Genomic DNA, 16,899 nt, shown 5'->3' on the forward strand with positions numbered 1-16,899 from the left:
TGTGTGTGTGTGTGTGTGTGTCTGTGTGTGTGTGTGTGTGTGTGGTTGTGTGTGTGTGTGTGTGTGTGTGTGTGTGCGTGCGTGCGTGCGTGCGTGCGTGCGTGCGTGCGTGCGTGCGTGCGTGCGTGCGTGCGTGCGTGCGTGCGTGCGTGCGTGCGTGCGTGCGTGCGTGTGTGTGTTACTCACAGATTATATATAGAGATATGAACTAACCCTCTGTGACGTCACTCAGGTTTTCTGAAGTGCTTTTGAAACCACTTTCTGTTGCTCTTTTTCAAACCTCCGATGACCAACACATGACCTAAGTTCACTCTGATTGATTCTCTGATTGATTTGGTCCATCGGTAGAGATGTCCGATAATGAGGACGGCCGGTATTTGGGCTGTTCTCCACTGGAGCTTTCCCCAATATGACCGGGCCCTTTGCAGCCTGGAGCCTCTCGTCTCATGCCGGGTTGCTATATCAACAATTTACCACAAACTCCCATGATCTTGCTGCCAGTGTGTCTGTGATTGTTGTAACTGTATCTACCTGTAAACCTGCTCCCTGACCAGGATGCAGCTTCTGGATGAATCTCTGCTAACAACGTCAGCTTCATCTCCCACAGGAGGAGGATTAGGGCCAATAAAATATGCATCTAGCTTGGGCAATTTGGCTTTTTCTTGCTCCTTTTTTTCTTTTTCTTTGCGTTTTATGGCTCCACTTTTGTGTTTCTAACTCCTGCTCATGTTCAGGCTGTAGGATTACTGCTCTGTTAACAAGTGATCGATGATGACGTTGATAGACGGCTGTGAGTGTGAAGATCTCAGGACAACATATTATATAATGCTTTATACCTAATATGAACCAAGTGGTGCCACAAAGGCAGCGGGCGGGGCTGCTGCCTCAGGGCCCCGTTGGGCCCCGGGCCGGGGGAGTACCGACACAGGGAGGAAAAAATAGCAATATGGAAAAGCATTTGCATACACAGCATGCAATAACTTGTAATCAAACACGCAAGTGTTTGATCTTATCAACCGCAGCAGCGACAGCGTTAGCCAGTCCTCTGCTGTTAATACTGCAGCTAACCCCCTGAAAGTGCGCGTATCCTTCCTGAAAAAGCAGATATGCTTATTTTTCTGCAAAAGAATTGTTAATTCTTCATAGTTGATGGTTGCAGAATTGCACAGTTCCATTGGACTTGAGTTGATAGTATTTGTCACTGGCTGACGTGGTTTTATTTTTGAGTGCTCAGCCCAGAAATCCTTTTAAAAAGGAGAATTTTAATTTCTATTAGAAAAATGTTGAACATGTTACTGGACATTCTTGTGTAATTGCCACAGAATAATTTGTTGTATTTAGTTAATTTTTACAGAAGAATATTTCCAAAAAAAAAAATTCTGGGGACCCCTGGCACAGCACCGAGGAGCCCAAGGCTGGGGGCGTCTTAAGACCTCACTTGTATTTTTTTGTTCAAAGATATAGAACAAAGTTGATGCTAATCAACCTGTTTGTTCTCCTTTTTTCCAAATGAGAAGCGATAAAGAATCAAATCGTTAAACAGAATCGAAAATGGAATCGGAATTGGAAAAAATCTTATCAATTCCCATCCCTAGGTTGCAGTGATCAGTTTACCAGCAGAATAATCTATTACCTTCAAAATACAAGTTATTATTCTCTCTTTGTTCTGAGTTCATAGCTCAGACACAAGCTTGAAAACATACACCACCTAGTTACGCATAAGTGTGACTTTATAGCATTAAAAAGTAACCGTGGTCACGGAGTTGAAATCCAGCCCCAGACACCAGAGCAGTTTGTTTGAACGAGGCTGTAAATATGTTTCAATCTGCCACTACTTTTCAACGTGGAGGCCAGTGGAGCTCCATCTGCTTTAGGAGCCCCAAGTGGTCGTTCAATGAACTCAAAGGCTGGTCCAACCTGCGGAAGCCGTTTTAGCTCCAGCAGCGTCTGGTTTTCGGAGCTGCCCTGAATGCACCGTCATCAAACCTTTGAGTTCATTGAATGAACACTAGGGGCTCCGATCTACGGACGAGTATCAGGGCCATGCAGGGGAAAAAGTATTTGAGAGGGGAAGAGTTTTTTTACTGTGCACTTCGAGAAAAAAGTCAGAATGTCGAGAATAATGTTGAAGTACAATTCGAGAAAAAAAGCGAAATGTTAAAAAAAAAGTCAAAATTTCGTGAATAAAGTTGAAATGATGAGAAAAAAGGCGAAATTTCGACTTTATCCTCGAAATTTCAACTTTTTTCTCAAAATTTCAACTTTTTTCTTTACATTTTGACTTTTTTCTCGATATTTCAACTTTTTCCTCGACATTTCGCCTTTCTTTCTCGACATTTTGACTTTTCTTTCTCAAAATTTCGACTTTTTTCTCAAAACTTTGACTTTTTTCTTTACATTTTGACTTTTTTCTTGATATTTCAAATTTTTTCTCGAAATTTGGCCTTTTTTTTCTCGACATTTCAACTTTTTTCATCGAAATTTTGACTTTTTTCTCAACATTTCGACTTTTTTCTCGAAGTACACAATAAAAAAAAATCTTCCCCTCTCAAATATTTTTTCTCCTGAATGGCCCTAATACTGTTCCGTACAGATCCCCCCCAGGTGAATTGGAAAAGCTATTTTCTGAGTGTGACCTGGCCCTTTTGTTGCAACGACGGAATTAAACTGCTCATTTTGTTAAGTACACTGTTACGTATCAACAGACACTAATTTAGGGACATCTTCTCATTTCACATCCGGTCAGTTGCATCTATTCACGCGTCGGTGTTTTATGTCATATGTTGCAGGTTATGCAGGAGGAGATGGGCATCGTCAAATCCTACAACCTGAAGCCTGGAGGAGATAAGATCCCTGTCACCAAGCAGAACAGGAAGGGTGAGTCCGCGCCTGCAACACTTGAACACTTTGAACCAGCCAGGACCTGAAACGCCCCCTGGGTTTCTCTCTCAAGGCACCAACGTATTACATCAGTTACAGTCTAGCACTGCACACTGCAAAAACTCAGAATCTTACCAGGAATATTTGTCTTATTTCTAGTAAAAATGTCTCGTTTTTAGTCAAAAATCTCATTACACTTAAAACAAGAGTCATTACCAGAAAAATAACTTGTTATTTGACAATTTTCACCTGTTTCAAGTAAATTTTTCACTTTAAATAAGTAGAAAAATCTGCCAGTGGGACAAGATTTATCTTCTCATTACAAGCAAAAAAATCTTGTTCCACTGGCAGATTTTTTTTACCTATTTTAAGTGAAAATCTACTTGAAATAGGTGAAAATTGTTGTTTTTTTCCGGTAATGAGTCTTATTTTAAGTGTAATGAGATTTTTTTTGACTAAAACTGAGACATTTTAACCAGAAATAAGACAAATATTCTTGTTAAGATTTAGATTTTTGCAGTGCAGATCTCTAGCTATTTGACACAATCTGATTTAATTCATTTGTCTAACACTCACTTCACTACAATTAGATGATTTTTATTATGTTTTTGCACAAAAGAACATGGTAGGGTACCAGCTTTTGTGCATGACTATGCCTCAGGTCCTGCAGCCTCTGCTGGGATTCTGACATGAAAGTTTGGATTTAAAGTTAACACAACTTTCATCTTCATGTCTGTACAGCTGATATTGAATGTTCTCTGAAAGATTCAATAATATAAGAGAATATAAGATAACGGAAACTCCGTCTCCCTCCAGCGGGAGCTGCTGGTGCACATTTGGGTCTACTGGGTTCCCTTAAATGCGTACATGTGGGTACATTTGAGCGTCGTTTCCAGAAACGGTTCCTAGCACTGGGCGGGAGAACAAACCGTAAGGTGACTCAGAATGAGAGGAAACAAAAACAAGATGTCGGGAACTTGCAGATTGTAGGCCTTTACTTGGCAGCACGAGGGCTCGGCTGATTTTAATGGTACTGTTTCCCCACCGGGGCTCTTTGCATGGGGTTCAATATCCTTGTTCCTGCAGTGGAAACAGAGGTGGCTGAGGAAACGGCTCCCCGAGGACCCTGGATCCCAGAAATGGTTTCTGTGGTGTAAACAGTGGAGTTAATCTCTGAATCAAGGAACAAACAGACCCATTTTTAACCGCGGGGAGGATAAGACGCAGCAGGACGACTGCCGCAGCTTCCAGATACCTCTAATCTCCCCACCGGGCTGTTCTGTACTCTGACATGACAGCGCAGCAGGGTGCTTTTATTTACATGAGAAATGCTGTTTACTGGTCCAGAGCCCGTCTCTCCAGCATCGCTGATGATAATTGATTCAGCATGATCCTTTAACTGCTGCAGATGAGTACTAATTATGTCCCGCAGAAGTTTTCCTCGTGGTCCCCGGCCGCGGCTGCCGCGCTCACACATGCAAGCGCAGAAGCAAATCACGTGCAGGCCGTTAGTCCCAGTCTGCACACCTTTACGTCAGAGCAACCTGGAACCCTGGAGGAACCCTGCAGGGCTCCAGGGGGAGGAAACTAGACTAAATTCATGAAATAGAAGCATGTGAACCAGCAGGTGAAGCTGCTGGTTCACCTCAAACATGAGGAAATACATGTATGTCAAACTGTGGTTAGGGTTAGGGTTAGTGAGTTTAAATATTTAACATATTTTAACTAACTCACTTACTTTGTGAAACCACTGAATACAGTATTTACTTGGGTTAATTCATGGGGAGTGTTTTTCTCATGAACTGAATTTAAGTCAGATAGATGGATGGATAGATGGATTTTTATTTTATCTATTTAGTTTTTGTGTTTCAGGCCAAAAAAATTACAAAAAGAGTTGGTGTGGGATTGAAAAAAAAAAATACTGACGCACCTCATAAAAACAAACCCTCCAGAAATAAGGCTGATATTCTGAGATCCTGTCAAACTGTCTCATAGCAACAACACCCTGCCAGTGGGATAGGAAAGTACAATTCTTAAAACTGGCAAAATAACCTAGCCATTCAACTTTATACAGTGAGAAAACCCTAAAACACTGTCCAAACACTGGCTTATAGCAGATAACCACAGCATATATTTTACTTTACTCCTCTGGAATTCACGTTGTAAGGAAATGACCTCTCTCTCTATATATATATTTACATATATTTATATATATATATATATATATATATATATATATATATATATATATATATATATATATATATATATATATATATATATATATTTACATATATTTATATATATATATATATATATATATATATATATATATATATATATATATATATATATATATATATACAACTTTTGGTATTTTTTTGTTTATGCCCAAAAAAGTTTTGTTGGACACAAACTTGTTCCATGTTTTTCCCTTTAAATATGTTTAAAGGTGTGAAAACATTAAAGTTTTCAGTTATAATTGCATCAATTGTCTATATTTCATTACTTTATATACTGTCTTGTCCTGTCATTTGCATAAAATGCTAAAAACCAAATTCTACAATAAATTTTTTTTTATCAAAAATTAAAAACCAAAATAGACCGAAAATGGAAAAAATTAAAATGGAATGCGGGAAAAAATAAAACCGATTTCCTCCGTCTCTGTTTCCTCCCTGGATGTGTTTGGTAATTCTGACCCACACGATGTTTCTGAAAGCAGTTCTATCAGCATTCTGGGAGCTGATTGGTCCTTACAGCATCATTAGCTGCAATACTTGCTGTCTCAATCTCAATATCTCAATATAATACTAGGATTCATATGTTACATAACTACACAGTCATATAATTCATGCAACAGCTGAAAAACAGTTTTAATAACACTAACCCAAATCAATATTGGAATCGAATCGGATCAAATCAAATCTTGATAATCGATTCTGAATCTTAAGAATTGGAATCAAATTGATTCTTGACATTTGAATCAATCCCCAGCCCTAATCTAGACAAAACAATCTGAGCTTCGTGTCACTTTTTACTTCCCATAAGCAGCGGCACACAAACCTGGCTCTGCTCAAAGGCTGGAGGAAAAACAACAACATTAACTAGATTTCTGTGCAACCCAGGAGCCACGATGGAGTCATGAAACTGCTCTTTTCTCTTTCCACAGAGTACGTCCAGCTCTATGTCGACTTCCTGCTGAATAAATCCATTTACAAACAGTTTGCTGCCTTCTACCACGGCTTCCACAGCGTGTGTGCCTCCGACGCCCTCATGGTGAGTCCACGGTGTGTGTGAGTAACGACGCCATTAACCAATCCCTCCGCTGTTTAATTACAACCTTAATCGGAAAAAGTTGAATGCAAATACAAAACAGGAAAACAACTAAATAAATCGAACCCACGGTTCTTGTGTTAAGGCCTTGAACATGTTCCAAAAATGCTGTAAGGGTGAAGGGGGGGGGCTTCAGTCCAAGGAAAGAAGTGAAAGAAAGAACAATGGCGTTGTTTTGAACCAGAGCGTGTGGTGAAGGTTGAGCCGGTAAACCTTGACCGGAAACGGCATCAGGGCAAAGGCCAGATAGGCCGAAACATGTTGGCAGCCGTCTTTGAATAAAGGCTTTTTTATCTTTTTAATCTGCCGGCTCGAGTGCCTGGACCTCTTGCTTCTATTTTTCCACACTTCTCATGAACTAGTTCAAAGTTCAGTTCACATAGTTTAAAAATGAACAGTTCACGTTCATAGTTCACCATTTTCACTTTGAACTAGTTCAAATTCCGTTCTTTTCAATATTTTTAGGTGACAAGTACGAATGAAACGCAACCCTATCCTAAAACTGTTCACTGTGTACAATCATGTTTTGTACTAGTGGCTTTTCAACTTTACTCAGAGACTGTAAATCTCCAACAATGTAGTCCATTATCAGTTTGTCTACCTGTTGCAGGTAAATCAACCCTGAAGGAGCAGCAGTGACTGGGGTCGTTTGGGGCTGTTGGGTCTTCTTGCTTTTTCCTGATGACTTTGTTTGATTGTCAAGGACTTGCAGATATTTTCTCACACTGGACTGATGCTTTAACTTCACATGACGTTTTCAATTTGAACCGTTGGACTCTTTGGGAGACAAATTGTAAAATTCCTGACGTCTCGCTAACGCTGCGTCTACAACGTCTCTCTCTTCACTGGTCATGTAAAGATGCACCGGGCTCTGACCACCGTTACCATGGAGCTGGTGACCGTTGCTATGCTAGTGTGCGCTGCATTGTGGGTAATGTAGTGTGAAGTCGTCGTCTCGTCGAGTATTTTAAATGCGCCGCCTGCTGGTGAAATGAGAAGGAGGATTATTATTATACGTACGTATTATATAATTGGACCTAAACAGTGAAGCTGAAACTCACATAATCTGAACAGTTCAAGTTCCAGTTCGTGATCTGCAGAATGAACAAGTTCACGTTCAAGTTCTTTATTTGCAAATATGTTGCGTTCAGTTCAACGTTCTCACAGAAATGAGCGTGTTCATTTGCACAAAGCTGCATAAATGACATTCAAGAATGTAATAAAGCACGCTCATGTAAGAATCTCAACGATGCTGTTTTCAACACGGCCCTTCTGTTAAAGGACGCTGCTCTGCTGACCTTCTTCAGAGCGTCTCCTTATCAGCTTCAAAATGAAGTGGTGTCATTAAAAAAACATCTCAAACAGTTCAGCGAGCATTCGGCTGCTGCAGGACTCAGTCCAGGAACCTCAGGCGACAAGTTTCAGGATAAACAGAGAACAAGTTTCCTCCTCCCACACGTCGGTCATGTCACAACTGCAGAATTGATCACTTCCTGTGAAGAAACCATCTTGGAAAGAAGTTGTGAACCATATCAGACTTTTTATTCAACAAGTGAACAAGAAGGTTCCCGGTTCGACTCCCAGGCCCAGCAGGGTCTTATTGTGTGGAGTTTGCATGTTCTCCCCGTGCTTGCGTGGGTTTTCTCCGGGTACTCCGGCTTCCTCCCACAGTCCAAACACATGCATGCTAGGTTAATTGATGATTCTAAATTGCCTGTAGGTGTGAGTGTGAGTGTGTCTGGTTGTTTGTGGGGACTGCGGGTGGAAACTAGCATTTCTGCTAAAACCCGGTGTATTTACACTGCTTAATGTAGTGCTAATTAATATGCATTGTCCCGTCTAAATAAACTTTGAAGTGGTGGGACAAGATAAAGTTCCAACCAGAAGTTGGTATGCATATATTTTCTTTTTTTTTCCTCCACGTCTGACAGGAAAGTTGGGAAATATTTCCTCTGTTTCATGTCAGTTATCTGGTTTTGTTTACAAAAAGATGCATTTATTACTTTCTCTAAATGCAAGAGTCCATATAAACTTTCCATTCCTTCAAAGTTTGGTGCAAATTTGCTATATTTGCGATATGATGGGATGAGACCATTGTGCCTTAAAACACTCCCACTTCACTCAAAGGATCTTAATTAGACCAGAGGAAGCTTTTATTATGTATTATACAACATTATCAGGTGGAATTGTGTTCTGTACAGACCCATGTGGTTTCAGAATGGAGCTCAGCCAGAGGTTTGTTTGTCTTCCTCTCCGGTCAAATGTTAGCTGATAAAAAGCTGCTGACTCGTGTCTGATCATGTTGTTGTTTAACTTCAGGACCGTGATGAGCGGGAGCCCATGGGACACATTAAATATTAACATTTCTATTCTTATGTTCCACACATGTTCATTTAACATGAAATAGATTCATGTGACTTTTAGGTCATCCAATTGAAGAGATTAACACAAAAAGTAACCGACCATCTCTCAGCTGTTGCTGCTTTCTCATTTCTGAAAGGCTCCCCTCACTTTGTGGAGTATGAATAAATGAATGAATGAATGAATGAATGAATGACTGAATGAATAGTTTATTTTGGTTACATTACATTACATGCAACCTAACTTGTGTGCATGTAACTGACAAAACATTATCTTACATATTTACACTAATCAGTTTCACACAATAACCTTCCAAAAGATAAGAAAAAGAAAAGAAAATTTAATCTAAATCGCTCTGCATAATTAAATTATATTCAAATCATTTTGCATGGTAATCCTTCATTATTTTGCCTTTTAATATTTTTTTTAACTCAACAGAGATCTACATAATCTCAGTTCATCACAAAGTCCATTCCATAATTTGACTCCCAAAAATGAAACACATCTGTATTTAACATTAGTCCTCACATAACATGTTTCAAAGACCTATAAACTTCTTAAATTATAATTTGTTTCTTTTAATGTAAAGAAATGTTGAATACAAGTAGGAAGGCTTTTATTCTTAACTCGAAATAATATTTCTAATGTTTTTAAATAAACAATATCTATGAATTTTAATGTGCCTTACTCTATAGATAATTTATCAGTAGTAATCGTGATAAGAAACTTTATTATTTATTATTAGTATTATTTTGAGAGTGTCACATGGAAGGTCTGATTATTTCTGTTTGAACATTGACCTGCTCTGGTTATGGATTTAAGGTTGGAAGCCACAACTGCTGTATATACGTATAGCCCTGCACTCACGTGTTGAGGAGTACATGAGTTTGGGAGTTTCAGCTCCACTTTACTCTCTGCCTGGAGATAAGGTTGTATCAGCTGAGAGATGGATGTGGGTCAGAGAAGGGACAGGTCGATCTGACTGGAAACTCTGAAACGGGGACGACGAGTGTCGGCCGCGCTGATAAAAACTAACTAACTGACTCGTCCAGCTTTGGTTTTTCACAGAATGAACATTTGTGTTTTCCAGCCAGATTTCTGTCTTATTTCTAGTTAAAATGTCTCATTTTTAGTCAGAAAAAATCTCATAACACTTAAAACCAGACTCATCACTGGAAAAAACAACAATTTTCACCTGTTTCAAGTAGATTTTCACTTAAAATAAGTAGAAGTATCTGCCAGAGGAACAAGATTTTTTTGCTTGTAATGAGAAGATAAATCTTGTCCCACTGGCAGATTTTCATACTTATTTCAAGTGAAAATTTACTTGAAACAGGTGAAAATTGTCAAATAACAAGTTATTTTTCTGGTAACGACTCTTGTTTTAATTGTAATGAGATTTTTTGACTAAAAATGAAACATTTTAACTAGAAATAAAACAAATATTCCTGTGTATGAATATGAGTTTTTGCAGTGTAGAGGAAACACTAGTATTTTTCCAGTCTGTGCCATATCCATGTATGTACTTAGGTGTGAATTATTCGATTAGCACTAAAATCTTTAATAATAATAATAATAATAATACATTTTATTTATATAGCGCTTTTCAGGACACTCAAAGACGCTTACAGTAAAACATATTGACAGACAAGGTTGTGACCAACAACCATCATATCAGTTATTATATAATACAACGGGGGCCATGAAACTTTGGTAGGCTATTTCAAAACTGTTCGGCTCAGGTTATTATGAAATCTGTTTGTTCTTCTGGTCTCAGTTGGGCCACTTTCTCTGCGTCCGTGGGGATTTTTGATGTTCATGAAAACAGAAGTCACACTGGCTGTAATCGGCGCAAAATCAACACCTCCTACATTGATCTTTGAGGGTTTATTTAGCCTCATAAGTCCGAAGGACCTCACAGATTGCAGCATTTGGGCATGTATGTGTCCCTAAGGCACGTGTTGTTAGAGCCCCGATGTGGCTGAAGCTTCATAAGGTCGGTTTGACAGTTGATACAGCAAGTGTTGAAAGGACCCAAAGAAAATAGAGTCGTCCACGTCTGGTCGGTATGTGGCCAAGTTTAGGCAACGACACCTCCAGTCGGTGGTGCCGTCAGTCAAAGCCAAATAAGGACCAAAGAGAAGTTTGGGCCAATATTAATTTCTATCTGGGTTTCATCATGTGGAGCGTCCCAACAGGGGGACAACCAAACTCCAAAATGGCAATAAAAAAAACTAAAACTGGAGCTCACTGCATGATTGATTGATTGATCCATCTGGCATCAAGTATTTTACATATCCATGTACTGAAACTAAATATTTCACATAGCAGTCCATATGTGGTTTACATGACGAAGTGTCCTTGTGGGCTGGTCTATGTAGAACAAACTCTTAAGAGCTAAAAACAAAATATGATGGACTGTCCTCTAGTTTGACTTTATCCAGACTAACCACCAAAGTTCGAGAGAATGAGTGAAAGAAATGGTACTTTCTAGTAGAGGTGGTGATATTCTCAACTGGCCCACTCACAAAGAGGTATAATAATAATAATTAAAGCTGCAAGCAGCGATGAACGGGCCCTCCACCCTTGTGAACGTTCAGGCTGCAGTGGAAGCTTGTATGACTTGCATGTAGATTCTTCAGGCCTGGACATTTAGCGGATGAAACCACCCACGACTCTCTATATCAAACCATTCAAAAGTTATGGCAGAAAGTAGTAACTATCAGATATCGACCAATCAGAAGAAGGGACGGGGCTAATTTGCACCAATTATGTTCAAGGACTCAAAACCGAGTCCGATGACACCACCCACGAGTCTTTATGTCAAACCATTCAAAATTTATGGTAGAAAGTAGGAACTATCAAATATGGACCAATCAGATGAAGGGGGGGGGGGGCTTTTTGGCGTCTATCGTCGCCCCGGTAACACTTTTGACTGAGAAAAGTAATGCGCATCGTCGCAGTATGGAGAAATATTATAAATTGCACCAAAATTACACGATTAATCAAAAATGTCCGACTTCCTGTTCAGTTTCGGCCATGGTGCTAAGAGACTTTTCTTTAAGTTGCGACATGATACAGGTGTGTACCGATTTTCGTGCATGTACGTCAAACCGTATTGTGGGGCTTGAGACACAAAGTTTTCTCGGAGGCGCTGTTGAGCCGTTAGGCCACGCCCATTAATGCGAAGCATGAAATATAAAATATTCCGCCAGGCCTGACTTGCGTGCTAAATTTGGTGACTTTTGGGGCACGTTTAGGGGGGCAAAAAGGCCCTCCTTTCGTCGTAAGAAATCATCGTAAGAAAAACGAGAAAAAAAAATTCCTACAGATACAATAGGGCCTTCGCACTGTCAGTGCTCGGGCCCCAGAGCACTTTTACAGAGACATTCATTCATTCATACACATTCTCACCGGTGGTGGTAAGCTATGCTTTTGTAGCCTGGGGCAGACTGACAGAAGCATGGCTGCCATATTGCGCCAAACGGCCTCTCTGACCACCACCAACATTCATACACATTCACACGGGGCAAGGTGGGTAAGGTGTCTTGCCCAAGGACACTATGACAGCAACTGGGATGGAGCGGGATTCGAACTACCAACCTTCCGATCATTGGACGACCTGCTCTACCACCTGAGCTACTGCCGCCCCAGTATACTGGGTTTATAATCCTAACCCAGTGGAGTTTTTTAGCAGAAATAATGATGATACCTCCTGCAGCGTTGCCGGGAACTGACTCCGCACAACTCTGGATGATCCAAAGATTGTCACAAGTCACGGAACACCTCAACTCACTGACCACAAGCTAACCATATGCTAAATAATGTTAATTTACTGTCGTTCTGACTGAATCTGTCCTTTCAGATGTTCTTAGCGTGACAACATCTGAAGGAGGGACTGCTAAAGCTGAAACTGAGGGCATCTGTGCCCTCGGCAGTCCTGATTTCAGCAGTGCTACATAGCCGTTTGTGATTATAGCCCAGGCCCTGCAAGGGACCTCAGCCAACGCCGCTAGCAGCAGCAGCGGATTAAAACAGCAACCCTGACATTCCCAGGTTATCTTCAAAGGTGTGGGAGTGTTGGGGTGCCTCCTCTCAAGAGGATAACCGAAGCAGTTGCCAGTTCTTGATTAGATTAAGGAATAGTGGACACATTTCTGATGGCTGTTTTGGCAATGTATTCATAAAAGCAACAAAACAAACCAATGAATAGCATCAAATCTCTGACTCAGCCCCACATCCTGAGCGTGCTGCGGCTACAGAGCAAGAGAGTTCATGTGAATATCATGACAAAAACCAAAGTGCTGCGAGGGCAGGGCGTCCCACACGTGTCCAAACAAAACAGGAATCCATAACAGCAGAAGGGATGAAAGCAGGAAGTGGAGCAACGAAGGAACAGGTAAATAACAACTGAAAACAGATGAGGTGCAGACAGACATGGCACGTGTGTAGGCTCGAAAAAAACACACCAAGACACAAATAAAAAGCTGTAAATAGACAGCTGAATCAAGACAAAGTGCACAAGACGAGATAAAACCCCAAAGAACAAAGGCTCAGACTATAAGAGACAAAAAACAAAATAACAACCCATGATGCAATTAGTGTCCCAAACCAAATTATCTGTTCTTAGAGGTTTGTGGAAAACTTGTTCTGATTAGGCTCAAACAGATCCTGCGATTATCACGCTGTGACTTCAAACCAAAGTGTTACACACAAAGATTACCGTCGCTATCTGTTCTGTCGCATTCAGAGAGAAAAAAACTTCAGATAAAGTCCCAGCAGTAAATAAGCCAGAGCCTGCAGCAGAAGGTTGTTCATGTTTTTATTCAACAGAAACAGTCTGTATCAACACAGACGCACACAGTGTCAAACTCAAGCGCGCTTTATGCTACTTGACCTTTGTTGAAGAGAAGCTGAGGCTTGAGTGTTTCTGACCCCGTTGAGTTTCCTGTATTTTTACTCTTTCTGGTTCTTCCCCGTCGTCTGCAGTCACGTCTGACGTCTCAGGAAGTGATGAGACAGGCTTGCGATAATGAGGGGTTGTGAGTGTGTGTGTGTGTGTGTGAGGTTTTCAGTCGGTGTCTGTTGGGGAAGAAGGGAGTTTTGGTTCATTACTAACCCAAATGATTGCATCAGCATTAAACCCCCTTCTTTCACTCTCGGTAACTTTGTGTTTGCAATTCCTGGTAAATTTTATGCTGGTTCATTTTTTGCATGAGTGTGAGTAAGAAACTTGCTCATCCTCTTGATTGACAGATGGCCTGTTGTCAGTGTTGTGCATGAACGCCTTTAAATGAACGCGTTATTTATGTGAACTGAACGTTGAACTAGTTCATAAGAAGTATGAACTTGCACAACACTGCCTGTTATTAGCTGCTGAGCTGTGGTGACGCAGGATTTCCTGTGTGTTTACCAGCTGGATTTTGTTTGCAACATCCGAGTCAACGGAAATGATGCGCTCCACTGCTGTTATGATTAAATGGAAACTTCAGTGGAGAAGATGATATTGCATATACCCATAAGATACTTTCATTTTCTCTGTCTAGTGTAAGGAAGTTGATGAGGTCACTAGTTCAAGCATGGTGATTAAACCCTAGCAGGCAGAAGTTATACACCTCCACATTTCCACAACAAGCCCTGTCTTCCTGTCAATGTTTGGTTGATACTTCTGTCTTTACTATGTCCCTTGGTGTTCGGCATGGAAGATGCCATGGAACAACGCCAGTCCCGTAGTCCCATACGAACTCAAATGATGCATGGAGGTGTGTTCGGTGGTGACAAGCACATTTGCAACAGATGTATGAATAGGGATGGGAATTGCTAAGATTTTTACGATTCCAATTCCATTTTCAATTCTGCTTCACGATTCGGTTCTTTATCGATTCCTTTATCGATTCTCATTTGAAAAAAAGGGACAACAATGAAGCAAATGGTGCTAATATGATAGTCTGTGTTCGTTAGTTCATTAGTTACCTACAGTATTATTAGCCAAGAACACCATACGTCGTTGCTGCTGCTGCTGCTGGGTTAAGAATTACTGACGTTAGTCTGGAGCGGATTGAAAACGCAACATTCATGATTACTTGCATGCTGTGTGCACAAATGTTTTTGTATGTTGGTAGTATTTCCTCCCTTTGACGAAATATAAACTTGGCAAGTATTGCAAGTTGTCTTGCTGTTGTCTTTTTCACTGAAATGTGACCAGACTTTTGAGGGTTTGTATATCTTGGGTGCCATGCTTACTATCGACTGCTGGCTTATGCACGTTATGCAACGTGCATGATGGTGTCATTCGTGCCCATCGCAATCGAAAAGGGAATCGTTTGCAAAATTTGGAAACGATTCCAAGGAATTGAAAAACTGGGAACCGGTTCTGAACAAGAACCAGTTCTCAATTCCCATTCTTATGTATGAATGTCCAAAAATGGAGCATAAAGTACGGTTAATGGGCTGAAATGAGTGTATGCTCACTGGCGTTACTGGACGATGAGGATGACCCCAAACTCTTCATGGAGGATTACATCAGTCCTTTGTCCACTAATGCCTCTGGTCACTAGTTGGTTTATTTAGTCAGCGCTTGAATACAACAGACCAGAAAGCTGGTCAACATTTCAACTTTTTTCTCGACATTTCAACTTTTATCTCAACATTTTTCTCAATATTTTGACTTTTTTTCTCAACATTTTGACTTTTTTCTCGACATTTTTACTTTTTTTCTCGACATTTCGACTTTTGTCTCAAGATTTTACTTCAACATTAATCTTGACATTTCGACTTTTTTCTCGACATTTCGACTTTTTTCTCGAAGTGCATAATGAAAAAAAAATCTTCCCCCAGTTCTAACTAATATAGAAACATGCAGCATGTGTTGCCTTCATTCTAAGGCTTATACAAGACTTTTCATTTTTTGCGGCTCCAGATATTTGTTTTTTGTGTTTTTGGTCCAATATGGCTCTTTCAACATTTTGGGTTGCCGACCCCTGGTCTAAAACGTTGGAGTCTTCAAAAACTACTCAGATTACTGTTGGATCTCATCCGCCACTGTTTTTACTGTGAAACTATTCCAGTCCAGCTGGAATCTGACTTTAGTTTTCTGTTCTTGCAGTGTGCGGATAAGTTTAAGATGATACTTTTTGTGTGCGCTCGATGATTCTTGAACTTATGTGCAGCATTTGTGTCTGGTTGTTCCAGTTGCTGCGGCCGGAGGAGGTGGAGATGTTGGTGTGCGGGAGTCCGGAGCTGGACATGAGCGCGCTGCAGAAAGCTGCTCAGTACGAAGGATACGGCAAGACAGACTCCACCGTGCGGTGAGACCACTGACCTGTGCTCCGGCCGAGCCCTGGCCGGGCTCGCTGCTTTAACATGTTTAACTCAGGGAAAGCTGAGTCAGTTAGTGACGCTCAGCTTTGTGCCGTCTCCCAACCCTGAGGTCTAAAGGAAGTGAAATGGACAAAACGTGAATATGTGATTATTAGGCCTGTGTTGAAAGAAAAATCGATTTTCCGATTCTAAATCGATTCTCATATTAATTCCTAAAAATCGTTTTGTATTTCTAACGATCCATTTTTTTTTAATTGTTTTTTCTCCATCATTACATTACAACTTTTGGTATTTTTTTGTTTAAGCCCAAAAAAGGAATGTTTTGTTGGACTCAAGAATAACTGGTACCATGTTTTTGCCTTTAAATATGGTTAAAGGTATGAAAACATTAAAGTTTTCGGTTATAATTGCATGAATTGTCTATATTTCATTACTTTACAGTATATACTGTCTTGGGTTTTGCATAAAAAAAATAAAAATCGAAATAGACAGAAAGTGGAAAAAATTAAAACGGAATGTGGGAAAAAATAAAACCGATTTCATCCGTCTCTGTTTCCTCCCTGGATCTGTTTGGTAATTCTGACCCACGATGTTTCCTAAAGCAGTTCTATCAGCATTCTGGGAGGTGATTGGTCCTTACAGCATCATTAGCTGCAATACTTGCTGTTGAATCTCAATATAATACTAGTATTAATATGTTGCAGAACTACAGTTTTAATAACACTAACCCGAATCAATATTGCAATCAAATCAAATCAAATCTTGATAATCGATTCTGAATGTTAAGAATCAGAATTGAATTGATTCTTGACATTTGAATCGATCCCCAGCCCTAGTGATTATATACTAACTTTCTGTTAGTATATTTGTATTCACGCCTGTAACGTGGGCTGTATTTCACGACAGTCGTTGTGTCTGCGTCTGCCGAAGACGAGCAGCTCTCTGGCTCATGTCGGGGAGGAAGACGAGCCGACCCTTGTCGGTAGCCCTGGTCAGCGCTGGTGG

At 40.3% G+C, this 16,899-nt stretch overlaps 1 protein-coding gene across 1 annotated transcript in view; it reads left to right on the forward strand.

The window, feature by feature from the left end:
• The window catches only part of LOC133463817 (probable E3 ubiquitin-protein ligase HECTD2), a 118,578-nt gene that overhangs the window by 73,102 nt on the left and 28,577 nt on the right, over positions 1-16,899 (forward strand). The window contains exons 18-20 of the mRNA XM_061745541.1: positions 2,790-2,877; positions 6,050-6,156; positions 15,766-15,881. Of these exons, the coding sequence (XP_061601525.1) occupies positions 2,790-2,877; positions 6,050-6,156; positions 15,766-15,881 (311 nt within the window). The remainder of the gene's footprint in view (positions 1-2,789; positions 2,878-6,049; positions 6,157-15,765; positions 15,882-16,899) is intronic.

This window comes from Cololabis saira, chromosome 17 (assembly GCF_033807715.1).
Source record: "Cololabis saira isolate AMF1-May2022 chromosome 17, fColSai1.1, whole genome shotgun sequence".
NCBI classification, from domain to species: Eukaryota; Metazoa; Chordata; class Actinopteri; order Beloniformes; family Belonidae; genus Cololabis; species Cololabis saira.